A 12,319-nucleotide genomic window follows, 5' to 3' on the forward strand; every position below is an offset into this window, starting at 1 on the left:
TGGCTGCTTCAAAGGCTCCTGCTCTGGTGGCTGATGGAGTTCTAGCACAATTTTTGTTGCTATTGCTGCCCTGTGACCTGGACTGGGCTCTGCTGCTGTGCTGGGCCTTGGAGGGTGAGTGAGCAGCTCCAGCCCAGAGGTTCCCAGCTGAGCCTGTCCTCCAGTGGCAGCACCACAACCCGGGCTTTCTGCAGTGCTGTTTCCAGGGATTAACCACAAAAGGTTTCTGTACAAAGGGCCCCCGGGCTCCTCTTTCAGTCAGCCTCCAGAGCCTCACGTTTTTAGCCAAAAAAGGAAATGATCCAGCTGCACGTAGCACTGGAACATCTGGATTTTATCCCTGTCATGAATGGGTCATGGCTGTACATGGCCCAGTGCCTGATTTACAGGAGGGGGAGGGTGATGTCATGCACAAACATCCCCCGAGACTCTGGAGTGTGGGTCTGAAATAGTCATGGAAATTTTATAAAGCACAAGGAGCAGTGTGAGGGGGGTCAGGCCAGGGCTGTTGTGCTGGTGAGGTGGGAGTGGGGAAGCTGCTAAGGACATGGGGCAGCACTGCAGGGGTAGAAAGAGACCCTGGCATTGACCAAATCTGCCCAAGCTTTGGTCTCCTGCACCACTGTGGATCAGGGACAGCATTTGCAGCCCCGATGGGCATAGGCAGGTCCAAGTCACTGACTGGGGAGTCCTGTGCAGGGCCAGGAGTTGGACTTTGATGATCCTCATGGGTCCCTTCCAGTTCAAGATATTCTGTGATTCTATGAATTTCAGCTCCCAGCCCCTGACAGGCTGTGCTGCTGCCCTGGAATGAAACGGCATCTCTTGGACCAACCGTCTCCTACTTTCTCCCACCTCCTCCTATGTACACTGCCATTTGTGGGGTGAGGAGGAGGAAGGTCATGCAAGGTCCCACCTCGATCCTCCTGATGCCAGCAGCCCAAAATAAGGAGGCCATGTGGCTGGATGGGACATTGTTGGATTTCAACTCCTTTCCTTCCCAGAGATGAAGTTTCACACAAAGAGAAATGGAAGAACACTAAGTTCAGAATCTTATCTCTGTCTTTATTTTTAGACAGGCATTCCTGAAGAAAGGTGATGTACCTTGGGGCAGCCTATAGTGCAAGGGAGTAATTAAAGACAGTATTCTTACTGCTGCATCATCCTCTCCTCAGTGAAGGATCATCTTTGTCTGCCATTAATTAAGATAAATTTTCTTCTTGCTTTTGGCTTAGAGTAATTTATCGTGCATGGCAGAAAAAACCGAATAATTTATTAGTGACTTAAAATTTAATTACAGCTTTGCATTTGGCAATGTGGGGGCAAGGCACGGGTATGATCCGTCCTTGGATTTAAGGTGGATCTGAAGAAGGCAGTTGAAACGCAAGTGGAATGTTGCAGCCGGGGTGTCTGCGGGAGGACTTGCACCGCGATCGTGTCGCTCGGGCGCACCCGTATTGCTGAAAGCAAAGTCTGAGCTGCCGCCGCACCGAGACACCGGACCCGGGGAGCTGCGGGCGCGTCCCACACGGTACGTCCCAGCTCGGCCGGGGCTCGGCACCGGGTAACGCTGCTGCAGACGGGCAACCCCAGAGAAGCCGTTGTGCCTCCAGGCTGGGGCAGCCCTGGCCCCAAATCCAAACCGGCATCTCGGGCCACTCAGTGCCACCAAGCACCGCGCTCGGACACGGCCCCGCGCTCGGACACCGCGCTCGGACACGGCCCCGCGCTCGGACACGGCCCCGCGCGCACCGGTGCCAGACGAGGCCGCGCCGCAGCGGTCGCTGAAAGGGCCCGGCCGGGCCGCAGCCGCCGCCTGCCGGCCGCCCCGGGGCACCGCGCACTGCACCGGAACTGCCGCGCGGGGCGCGGGCGGGTCCGGAACCTTCCCGCCGGCACACCCGGGCTGTGCCGCGGCCTTCCGGCGGTGGTGGAAGCGGTGCGCGAGGCAGGCGCGGGATGGAGACGATCCTGGAGCAGCAGCGGCGGTACCACGAGGAGCGGGAGCGGCTTATGGACGTGATGGTGAAGGAGATGCTCACCAAGAAGTCCACGGTGCGCCCGGGGCCTTGGGGGGTAGGGGAGGCCGCCTCCCGGGCCTGCGCTCACCCCCTCGCCTCTCCCCGCAGCTCCGCGACCAGATCAACTCGGACCACCGGACTCGTGCCATGCAGGACGTGAGTGCGCCAGGGCCGGGGCCGGGGCCGCGAGCGGGGCTGGGGGCGGGCCGGGCTCCCGGGAGCGAACGGGGCCCGTCCCAGTAACGGGCTCTGCGGCGCTCGGGCCTTTCCTTTGTTCCGCAGAGGTACATGGAAGTGAGCGGCAACCTGCGGGACTTGTACGACGACAAGGACGGGTGAGTGTGCCTGGGGCCCTCGTGTGCCTGAGCGTGTACTGCTGGTGAGGAGCTTGGGGCTGTTTTAAGTCAGTGTAAATGTCTAAAGAATAACACACGAATAGAGATGTGGTGACTAAATGCAGGGCAGGACCCGAATGCACATGGGAAGTGTTCGTCTTGGATGGACATTTTGTTATGCATGTGGTTCGAGTTGTGGGGAGGCCCTGAGCCAGCTGGGCTGCGAGGTCCCCCATGACTCGTAGGTCTGCAGTTAGACACTGCAGCATAGACCTGGACTAAGGCTGTGTCAGCATCACCTTGTTTTCCCTTCTCTTCATAATCTGTTGCTGCCCATGAACTCGTAGCCTACGTAAGGAAGAACTCAGTGCCATTTCCGGGCCAAATGAATTTGCGGAGTTTTACAACAGACTGAAGCAAATTAAGGAATTTCACCGGAAGCACCCAAATGAGGTGAGTAGTTACCTGCTCCATAGGAACAGGTGAGATGTGCTCTGTTGGATCTCATTCCTACATATAACAGAGCTTTTGTTTCCCCAGTTTAATAGCCTTAACACACAAGTACTGAGAACACTCAGCAGTCATTTAAGCACAGCTGCTCAGGGTCAGGCAACATGTGAGGGAGCAGTGCAGGACACTCGCCCTGTTCCTTGCAAGGGAATGTTCAGCTGAGCTGGGGTCAGATCTCACCTTTCTCATGTTGGTTAAAGCCACACTTTTGCCTTTGTGTGGAAAAAAAGGTGACAAAGCTTTGAGTCTCCTTTCTGTTTGCAGTTTCATTATTTGCCACCTTGTGTGATTTTATATTAGTTATTCTGGGACAGGAGCTGAAGTAAATCACTGTGTGGCTTGTATCTGCCCATGCAGATCTGTGTTCCTATGTCAGTGGAGTTTGAGGAGCTGCTGAAGGCCAGAGACAACCCAAGTGAAGAAGCTCAGAGTAAGTTTGTAGTTTGCTTGAGCTCTGACATTATTTAATAGGTTGTTTGATCTGGTTTGCATGTTTCAGGGCTTCACCTCCCCTTTTACTAAAAGAATTCTGAAAACTCTTCTGTCATCTAAGTTCTTCTGAACTGCAGTCCCTGGATTGTTCCCCAGTGAGGCTGCTGTTCCTGAGGAATGTTGTGGACAGAGCAGCAGTTGGGGCTGTTCAATGAGTATCGAAGGCATTGTAGCACTTTCCTTAAGCATAAATGACTTTACAGCTAATCCTTTTCCAGTTCAAAAACAGTTGTATAATAAGCAGGGAATACTAAGCTCATAATAAAGGTTTTCATGATCTTTCCTACAGATCTGGTGGAGTTCACAGATGAGGAAGGGTACGGACGATACTTGGATTTGCATGATTGTTACCTCAAGTACATTAACCTGAAATCATCAGAGGTGAGTGGCTGCTGTGTGTGGGCACCTCCAGTACTTGGTACGTCAGGGCCCAGGGATCCCCAGGCCCTGCAGAGGCTGAGGGTTCTCTTTTCTGGGAACTGGATGTTAATTTGGCTGTATATGAACTCTGACTCAGACCTTCTGTTCTTAGAAATTGGATTATATCACTTACTTATCCACATTTGACCAACTCTTCGATATTCCCAAGGAGAGAAAAAATGCTGAATATAAGAGGTGAGCCTGTGTGCCTGCCTGCTTCCTTCATGGCACTTGGTGAGAAGGAATTTGCTTCTGAAGTGTTCAGCTGCTAAGATTATAATTAACAGCCAAACTTAACTCACATAAATTGGGTGCCTGAGCTCAGTCATGTGTCTGAGCCCCAAGAAAACTTGCAGCGCAGCAGAGATGTGGAGAGCCACATTTGGCTCTGAGGAAGAGCTTTAATGTACCCTTGGAACTGCTATGTTAAGAAATCCTGTGTGGAAAAACTGGCCTGACCTTGGTCACGTCCCTCTGCAGTACTGGAGGGTAGTGACTGTCCAAAGATGTGGTTAGAGGGTGATAGTGAATTACTTGTGCTCATGATTCCCCTGCCAGGTATCTTGAAATGCTCCTTGAGTACCTGCAAGATTACACAGATCGAGTGAAACCATTACTGGACCAGAATGAACTTTTTGGGAAAATTCAGACGGAGTTTGAGAAGAAGTGGGAGAACGGCACATTCCCGGGCTGGCCAGTGAGTAGCCTGAGCCTGGGTGATGCTCCTGTGTTTGTGAGGGGGTTGTGTGAGTCATTTGTGTAGTCACTGTTGATCATGACAGTGAGGGCTGCAGCTCTGTGTCACCAGGGTGCAGGGTGATACTGACCTGAATTTAAAACCCAGCGTAACAGTTTAAAGCGTGCATTGTTTCAGGTTGGCTTATTTTGCATGTTTACTATTGTTCCATTTTCAGTTTACTAAGAGGATTTTTCTCTGTGAAATGATCTGCTTTTCTTGAGGTTAAAATATTCTATGGCCAGAAGTGTTGTAGTATGTCATGCAGCTCTTTCATGTGGTTTTTTTTTGGCAGAAAGAGACCAGCAGTGCCCTCACCCATGCTGGTGCCCACCTGGACCTCTCAGCCTTCTCCTCCTGGGAGGTACATTTCCAGTGCTCTGCACTTATTGCCACGTTTTGAACAGGTGGAAGTTCAGTCATTTGGGTTTTTTGTGTAATTTTAGTACTCTGTTTTCGTCTTTGTGTCTGTGCTTTCTGAGTAAAACTTTGATGGTGCTGATGGTGTCATTTCTCCCACTGGGGGATGTAACTTGAAAGACCTGGTTAGATTTGTCACATCCGTCATTTTCCAGGGAGGAGGGGTACACTGTTGACAGTCCTTTCTTGAATACTGTTCACCAGGGTTTTTTCTTCATTAATAAGCTAAAGTGGACTAAATCCATAGTGTATGTGTTGAACAGCTTGTCTCTTACAGTAGTTTATTTAATTGAACAGGAGTTGGCCTCCCTGGGACTGGACAGGTTAAAATCAGCTTTGCTGGCTCTTGGGCTGAAGTGTGGTGGGTAAGGTGCAGTCTTTGTAGAGTTCCTTTCAGTTTCTGAGGTCTTCCTGTATCACATTTCTTTCTGGGATACTTGTGTGGTTCTCTGTTGTACTAGAATTACCTTAGTGCTGTTTGAAAGCTAGAACTTTAAGAACCAAGCAGTGGGATCTGGTGCTCTGAACCGGTCCTGTATGGGAGTCTCTGGTACAGTAGACTTCGACTTGAGGAATGAAGACAAAGATAAAGGGAATCTCATGATTTCCTAAAAGCTACATTTAGAATTTTGTTGCATGAATTCAAATAGTTCTCAGGAAATGTAAAACTGTGGTCTAGACTAATCCGCTCCCTACTTCTCTGCAGGACTCTGGAGGAGCGTGCTCAGAGGCTTTTTAGCACTAAAGGCAAATCCCTGGAAGCACTTGATCCTTCCTTGTTTGCTAAGAATCCAAAGACAAAAGGAAGCAAAAGGTGAGTTCTTAGAGGTCATTCTGAGGCTGGCAATGTTCTCTCCTCTTGGATGAGGAGTGTTCTGTAGTCACCACTCTTGTGTAGTTAGGACAGAGATTCTGGAGTATTAGAAGCTTTACATGTTGGACCAAATAGTGCTGAACCAAATGGAAGGTATCAGAGCTGAACTTGTGCGTTTAATGAAGATACCTCATCTGTTTCAGAGACACTGAAAGAAATAAAGATCTTGCATTCCTGGAAGCTCAGATTTATGAGTATGTGGAAGTTCTCGGGGTAAGGATTTTGTGTTGGTTTTGAGCTTTTTATTTCAGAGCTGTCAAATAGTGACTGGAAGGTTGTCCTAATCTTTAACTAGTGCTTTCATAGACAGCAGCACATCAGTGTGCTGCACCACATCTGTTTTGTGCGTAAGTCACACAGTATTGCAAACCGTTACTTGATCTGCCTTGCTCCTTGCCTTCAGTTTTGGGGGATTGCTTTCAGGAGGATGGCTGCTGCTGTAGTAACATTGGAAGTGCTAATAGGTCATACAAGGTTTCATTCTTTGCAAATAGGAGATGTCAGGATACTAAAAACTGAAATTGTTTGGCTGAGTAAGGTGGGAATTCTCTGCTTCACACTCGTCTTCTGTTTCCTCCCTCTGTACACTGAGGAAGTTTTTCGCGACAAGAGTTTGACCTGACTTTTGCTGTCATGGTGATGCCTTTTCCTGGTTTTAAAATCAAGAGTCAAACACGGTTAGAAGGGGAAAAGGGATTTTACCTTGGTATTTATTTTAAGGATCCTTAGGTGCACACGTCCAGGTGGAATGCACCGAAATGCACCCTGCAATGCACCCACACAATAGATCGGGTATAACATTCTAGGTGTTACTAATTAGCAGATCTATCAAAGATTCCAATGAGAGGCTCAAGTGAGCCCCCCTCCCCAAGGAGCCTTCCCCTGGATGGTTCTATCTTAGTTTACAGAATGTGTTCTGGAGAGGACCTTGGGGTCTGGGACACACTGATCCCTAGCCACGAAGCTTCTAAAATGTTTAGTCTCTCAGCTTGACAAACAAGTCCAAGAATGTAGGCAAAAAGCACTAGGAATACAGAAGTTACAAAAAGGTATAACGGGTATAAAAGAAAAGGCAAAAAATCTTCATGGCATCAATGGTATGTGGACAATTCCTTCTCTTCTCTCACTCCAGGAGCAAAGACACCTCACCCATGAGAACGTGCAGCGTAAGCAGGCACGGACAGGGGAGGAGAGAGAGGAGGAGGAGGAAGAGCAGATCAGTGAGAGTGAAAGTGAAGATGAAGAAAATGAAATCATTTATAATCCTAAAAATCTGCCTCTTGGTTGGGATGGGAAGGTAACTGAGACTATCAGGCCTGAAGAAGTGGGAGAGGTCACTGACTCCACACTGCTCCTCTGTTTGAGCTGCTTTGCTATGCGACCTAATCCTCATGTCTCCTTGCTTGCAGCCCATCCCGTACTGGTTGTATAAACTCCATGGTTTGAACATCAACTACAATTGTGAGATTTGTGGTAACTACACCTACCGAGGGCCCAAGGCATTCCAGCGGCACTTTGCAGTAAGTGACATTCACTGCAGGAACAGCCCTGCTGGGTTCAGACAGTCATTGTAATGAGTCACTGGTGAGTCCCTAGGGTCCCCGAGCAGCACTTTTGCGGTGTGGGTCTGAGCTGGTGCTGCAGGACTATGCAGCAGGACCCAGAGATTGTGTTGGGCATACAGCTGATGCTGTACCATCCCTGCCCATTTGATCACCCATTCCAGTGCTCAGGTCTGATGGGTACAGGGTGCCTATTGATGGCTGGTATGGTGTTAACTGTCTACAGGACAAAAAAATAATATTTTTGTAGAGGACTGGTAGATTTGAACTTTGATAGTATGTGTTGCACCCTGTTCAGATGTTAATGTCTTTTGTGCTCTTTGGCATTGTGGAGGATGTGATGTTCCCTCTCACACTGATTCTCATCTCTTTCCCCAAGGAGTGGAGGCATGCCCATGGAATGCGGTGCCTGGGCATTCCCAACACAGCACACTTTGCCAACGTCACACAGATTGAGGATGCAGTCTCGTGTAAGTGGTGATGGCAGAACAGGAAACATGTTAAAGAACACTACCTTTCCTGAAGGAGTGGCTTTGGATCTTGGTCTCTTGTCCTATCATGAACAATTCGTTTTAAGTTTTGTTTGCTGCAGTTCAGTGCCTTTCAGTAGCCGCACAGTGGAACAGTAACTTTGTAATGAATGTTAGATACATTCCTGGACTGCTGACGTGAGGGTGTTTCAAAAGAAGGGAGGGAAAAAAGCTCATGTGTATATTTTTTACTGGATTAAAAACAAGTATCTCGAGGGAAGTGGCATAGATCCTGTTTAACTTTGTGTTTGCAGTGTGGGCAAAGCTGAAACAGCAGAAGGCTTCAGAGAGGTGGCAGCCCGATACAGAGGTGAGCAGTGAGAGGCATTCGGTGTCTCCACTCCTGTGTTCATGGATACCCTTTGTTCCTGGGTGTAAGCAGTGTCCTCACTTATGCTGGTGCCTTTTCCTAAACTTCTGTTCCAAAGCCATTTTTCAACAGTGTGCAGGTCAATGGTGGGAAGTAAAATCTGTAGTATAACCTGTAACGACTTTGGCTCTGGGTGAGCTCTTCTCCCAGAACCTGCTGGCAGATCCACTGCCTGCCTTCTCCACAGAGGTTCTGGCAGGGTGCTTATGTTCAGTGGCTGCTCTTGGAGCTAAATTTGAGTGCTATCTCTAAACTCTTGGTTCTGTTCCAGGAGGAATATGAGGATTCCAGCGGGAATGTGGTGAATAAAAAGACCTACGAAGACTTGAAGCGCCAAGGGCTGCTGTAGCTGTCCCCGGGTGAAGGATCACGTGTCTGCAGAGAGAGTGGATGTGGCAGCAGCTCTGACTCCTTCATTGTCTGGATTTTATATGTGCATGAATACAGATTTCAAGAATACTTTATAGAGTCACTTTCTAGTAAGCCCCTTAGAGTTGTGACATTGTTTTATATTAAAAAATACCTTGAAAAATAAAGTCACTGTAATTTAGGAAGTGCTGAGAGACTTGTCTTCTTTCGTGTGCTGGAAGGATTTGATTACAGTATGTTTAAAATGCTTTTTACACAGCTGTCAGAAACAATTCCTTCTCTCATTTCCACTCTGATGGAAATGTTTATGGTGAGGGTTGACTCTCTGAAACACGTGGACACTGTGCTGATGGCTACTGGTCTTGTTTCTAGATCTTGCTGTGAACTTGTGGTTTTCTTTGCACTCCTTTACAAAACAAGCTCACTTGCCTTAGAGGCCTGCTTTTACCTTGGGTCTGTCCCCCTGGGGAGCTTTGGCCATTGTTTTTTTCAGAGAATTACCAAATGAGCTTCGGGCTCGGCTCTGTGGTGATTTCTCTGGCACTGCTGTTGGCTTGAATGACCTGGTAGATAATTTGTGTGCAGATCCTTCTGTGGTGCAGGAGGATGGAGATGGGAACAAGATAGTGTGTTTAGAGGTGCCTCTTGTGGCTTCAGGAGCATCCTTGGCCCCTGGTGTCACGCTCGGAGATGTCTGTACATACCCCATGGATTCATGCTGCCTCAAGAATTGCAGGTCCATTGTCCAGAGGCCACTCACATCACGTGTGGCAGTGGCAGTTGTGCCCTCCAGTCCCCTGAGAGCAGTGGTGGCTTGTGTGACATCTCCAGCTTCGCAAGCCCTTTCTCCATTGCTGTACAGGGCCGTTTGTGTCTCTGCTGCTGTGGAGCTGCATGTGACGCTTCCCTGGGGGGGTGGCTGACACGGATGGGGCTGGGCTGTGAGGCAGGTGCCCCAGCAGCTGCTCAGAGGTGCTCCAGTGCTGGCACTGCCTGCAGGTGCGCTGGGGCTTCGGGAATAGGCAGACAGGTGAGTCAATGCTGTGGGCTCTTTCCCTGCCTGGGGGGAAGGTTGTCCTGGGATGAGGCTGTGTCAGGCAGATGTTAGTTCCTTGCCCCACCTGGAGCTGGGCTGGGCTGGTACTGGGCTCAGTAGGATGCCCAGAGCTGTTCTGGGTGGTGGCTGTGCTGGTTTGCAGGGTGAGGTGCCAGCTGGCACTGTCTTTTCTGTCACTCTGAGGGAATGGCCTTGGAGGTCTTTTCGTGAGCTTCAGCCCCTCCGGGTCCTGGGGGAATGGTGACTCAGCCTAAATCATAAAACAGGAGGGTAGTATTGCCATTCTCCTTGGAGAATTTGGCTTTGGAGCCTATTTGGAGTCATATCTCCACCATTTCCTTAGCAAAACAAGTAAATGTTTGGAATGAAAATAGAGAATGGAGAGCCAGGTCGCATCTTCACTTGCAGCAGCAAACTGCTGCATGGTGGCACTTTTTCACTGTGTCACCCTGACTCCTGCTCCTGGTAGCTGCCTGCAGGGCTGTGCTGCCTGTGAGCTCTGGGGAGGGTTGTTGCCACACCAACAGCACACACAGTTCCCCATGGCTCCTGCTCCCCATCAGCCACCACAGCAGCCTCGGTGGATTTGGGGAGTCTCTCAGGAGGGGGTGACTGGTTGTCCCAGGGCTGAGCACTGGAGGTAGAGCACAGACCTGTACTGGGCTGTCTGCCCTGCACCTTAGGGGAGCAGCTCTGACTGTGCCTCCTTCTGCCAGGTCTGGGTGCAGCTGCTGGTGGATAAGGATGGCTAAACACCAATGGCTCGTCCCCTGCTTTCAAGGTAATGGGGCTCTTGTGCAGCACAGAGAGCAGTGCCTGTCCATCCCCCATCCTGGCTCCATCGCTGCTTCAGTTGTTGGGAGCTGTGCCAGAGGCCTCCCTGGGGTGAAGGGTGGCTGCTGGTCACCTGGGGCTTTGGGAAGGTGGAGGAGTATCCCTGCTTATCTGTTTCAAGGATGAGTTGCCTGTGCTGCTGGGGAGGCTCTTTGGGCTGTGGGTAAAGCAGACAGCAGGTGTGGTGGTCTCAGTCATTCCCACTTGGTTCCAGGCTTGCTGCTCTGCATCTTGGCTCTGCAACTCTGTCTTCAAGACTCTCTTGCCACAGTAGGTGAGTTCTGTATCCCAAGGGGAAATCTAGGGGCCTGTGGGGAGTGGGACAAAGGCAGTGTGGTGCACCAGGGACTTTGTGTTTGTCCTCTCCAGGCTGTGCTCTGTAGGACAGAGCTGCTGGACAGGTGAGGAATCTTTCCTCATGGTTTAACCCCCATAAAAGCCTGTTCTTCCCAGGCAATATGGCTGGAAGTGGGAGGAAGAAGCTGTTGTAACATCTGTCCATAGTGCTGCTGTGGTGGGCTGTTGGCTCTGACCTGCTTCTTGGGCTGCCTAGTTGGTGGCTGCAAGTGGACCCTATTGGGGACATTCTGTCACTGACTGCCATTTCACCTCCTAATCACAGTGTGACAGATGCTTCCCACAGGTCCTTCTGTACTGTGCCATGGCTCGGAAAGGGATATGGGGCTCACTGAGCACGTTTTTCCTTGGTGTTTCCTTCACCAAGCAGGAGCTTTGTGTTTTTCAGAGCACAGCACAGCTGCCAACACCATGGTGATGGCTACCAAGAACACCTCGGTGGTGGCCACAGCCAACAAGAACACCTCAGTGCCCACAAAGAACGCCTCGGTAGGGGCGGTGACCACCAAGAAGGCCTCATTGGTGGCTGTGGCCACCAAGAACACTTCAGTGACCACCCAGAATGCTGCAGTCATGGTGGTCACCAAGAATGCCATGGTGATGGCCGCCACCAAGAATGCCGCAGTGGTGGCCACTGCCAGCAACACCTTGGTGGCCACCAAGAACACCTCGGTGGTAGACAAGGCCACCAACAATGTGTTGGCAGCCACCAAGAACACCTCAGTGGTGGCCACAGCCATGAAGAACACCTCAGCGGCCACCAAGAATGCCATAGTGCTGGCCTCCGCCAACAATGCCTCTTTGGTGGCCACCAACACCTCTACGAAGGGAGCAGAAGAGACAATGGTAAGGGAAAGAATGGAAAGAGGGGTATTGCTGGGCCATTGCAGCCCTATGGACAGTGTCACTTGCCCAGCTGGTCGGTCACAAGATCCAGGAGTGCCATGGGAGCATCTCCTGTGGTGGAAGGGAGCACAGCGGGTGGCCAGGTGGGGGTGGCCCCTCCAGACAGTGAGGCTGTGGCTGGGGACAGCCCTGCAGTGCTGTGCGAGGAGGCTTTGCTGCAAGGTAACACGCTGCTGTCTCTCCAGCAAACCTGCCAGAGCTTTCAGTGCTCCGGAGAGAGGTGTTACCAGGATGAAGCCCATGCCAATGGAACAATCACCTGCCATAATGAGACTTACTGCGAGGTATGGAGATGCAAGGGGGCTGCAACAGGGAAAGCCTTCCCTTTCTTTATCTCAGTAATCCACAGTGTTCCATTAAGTCTGTGTCCATGTCCATTTCCTATTTCTCTCTGACAGTCTGTCACTTATTTCTGCTCTTTTATGGTGGTACCTCTTCACATTCACTTTATCCTTTGACTTTGCCTGTTGCAGCTTTATCGTTTCTCCAGCACAAACTACACAGCCAGGTGCAGCAGCAGATGTGA

At 50.4% G+C, this 12,319-nt stretch overlaps 1 protein-coding gene across 1 annotated transcript; it reads left to right on the forward strand.

Moving 5' to 3' along the window:
• Positions 1–1,881: 1,881 nt before the first annotated feature.
• Positions 1,882–8,824, forward strand: SF3A3 (splicing factor 3a subunit 3). The gene is made up of 17 exons (XM_032132556.1): positions 1,882–2,055; positions 2,130–2,177; positions 2,304–2,356; positions 2,704–2,809; positions 3,224–3,296; positions 3,648–3,739; positions 3,891–3,973; positions 4,337–4,475; positions 4,810–4,878; positions 5,232–5,299; positions 5,641–5,748; positions 5,952–6,021; positions 6,941–7,105; positions 7,218–7,328; positions 7,750–7,840; positions 8,155–8,210; positions 8,542–8,824. The coding sequence occupies exons 1-17, from the start codon at positions 1,960–1,962 to the stop codon at positions 8,617–8,619; spliced, it is 1,506 nt and encodes a 501-aa protein (XP_031988447.1). The 5' UTR covers positions 1,882–1,959; the 3' UTR covers positions 8,620–8,824.
• The last annotated feature ends 3,495 nt before the right edge of the window (positions 8,825–12,319 follow it).

Source organism: Corvus moneduloides, chromosome 23 (assembly GCF_009650955.1).
Source record: "Corvus moneduloides isolate bCorMon1 chromosome 23, bCorMon1.pri, whole genome shotgun sequence".
In the NCBI taxonomy this organism is placed as follows: Eukaryota; Metazoa; Chordata; class Aves; order Passeriformes; family Corvidae; genus Corvus; species Corvus moneduloides.

Coding starts and splice junctions, on each gene's coding strand:
- SF3A3 (XM_032132556.1), top strand. CDS start 1,960: ATGGAGACGATCCTGGAGCAGCAGCGGCGGTACCACGAGGAGCGGGAG. Junction 3,297..3,647: donor CCCAAGTGAAGAAGCTCAGA/GTAAGTTTGTAG, acceptor TCTTTCCTACAG/ATCTGGTGGAGTTCACAGAT. Junction 7,329..7,749: donor CATTCCAGCGGCACTTTGCA/GTAAGTGACATT, acceptor TCTTTCCCCAAG/GAGTGGAGGCATGCCCATGG.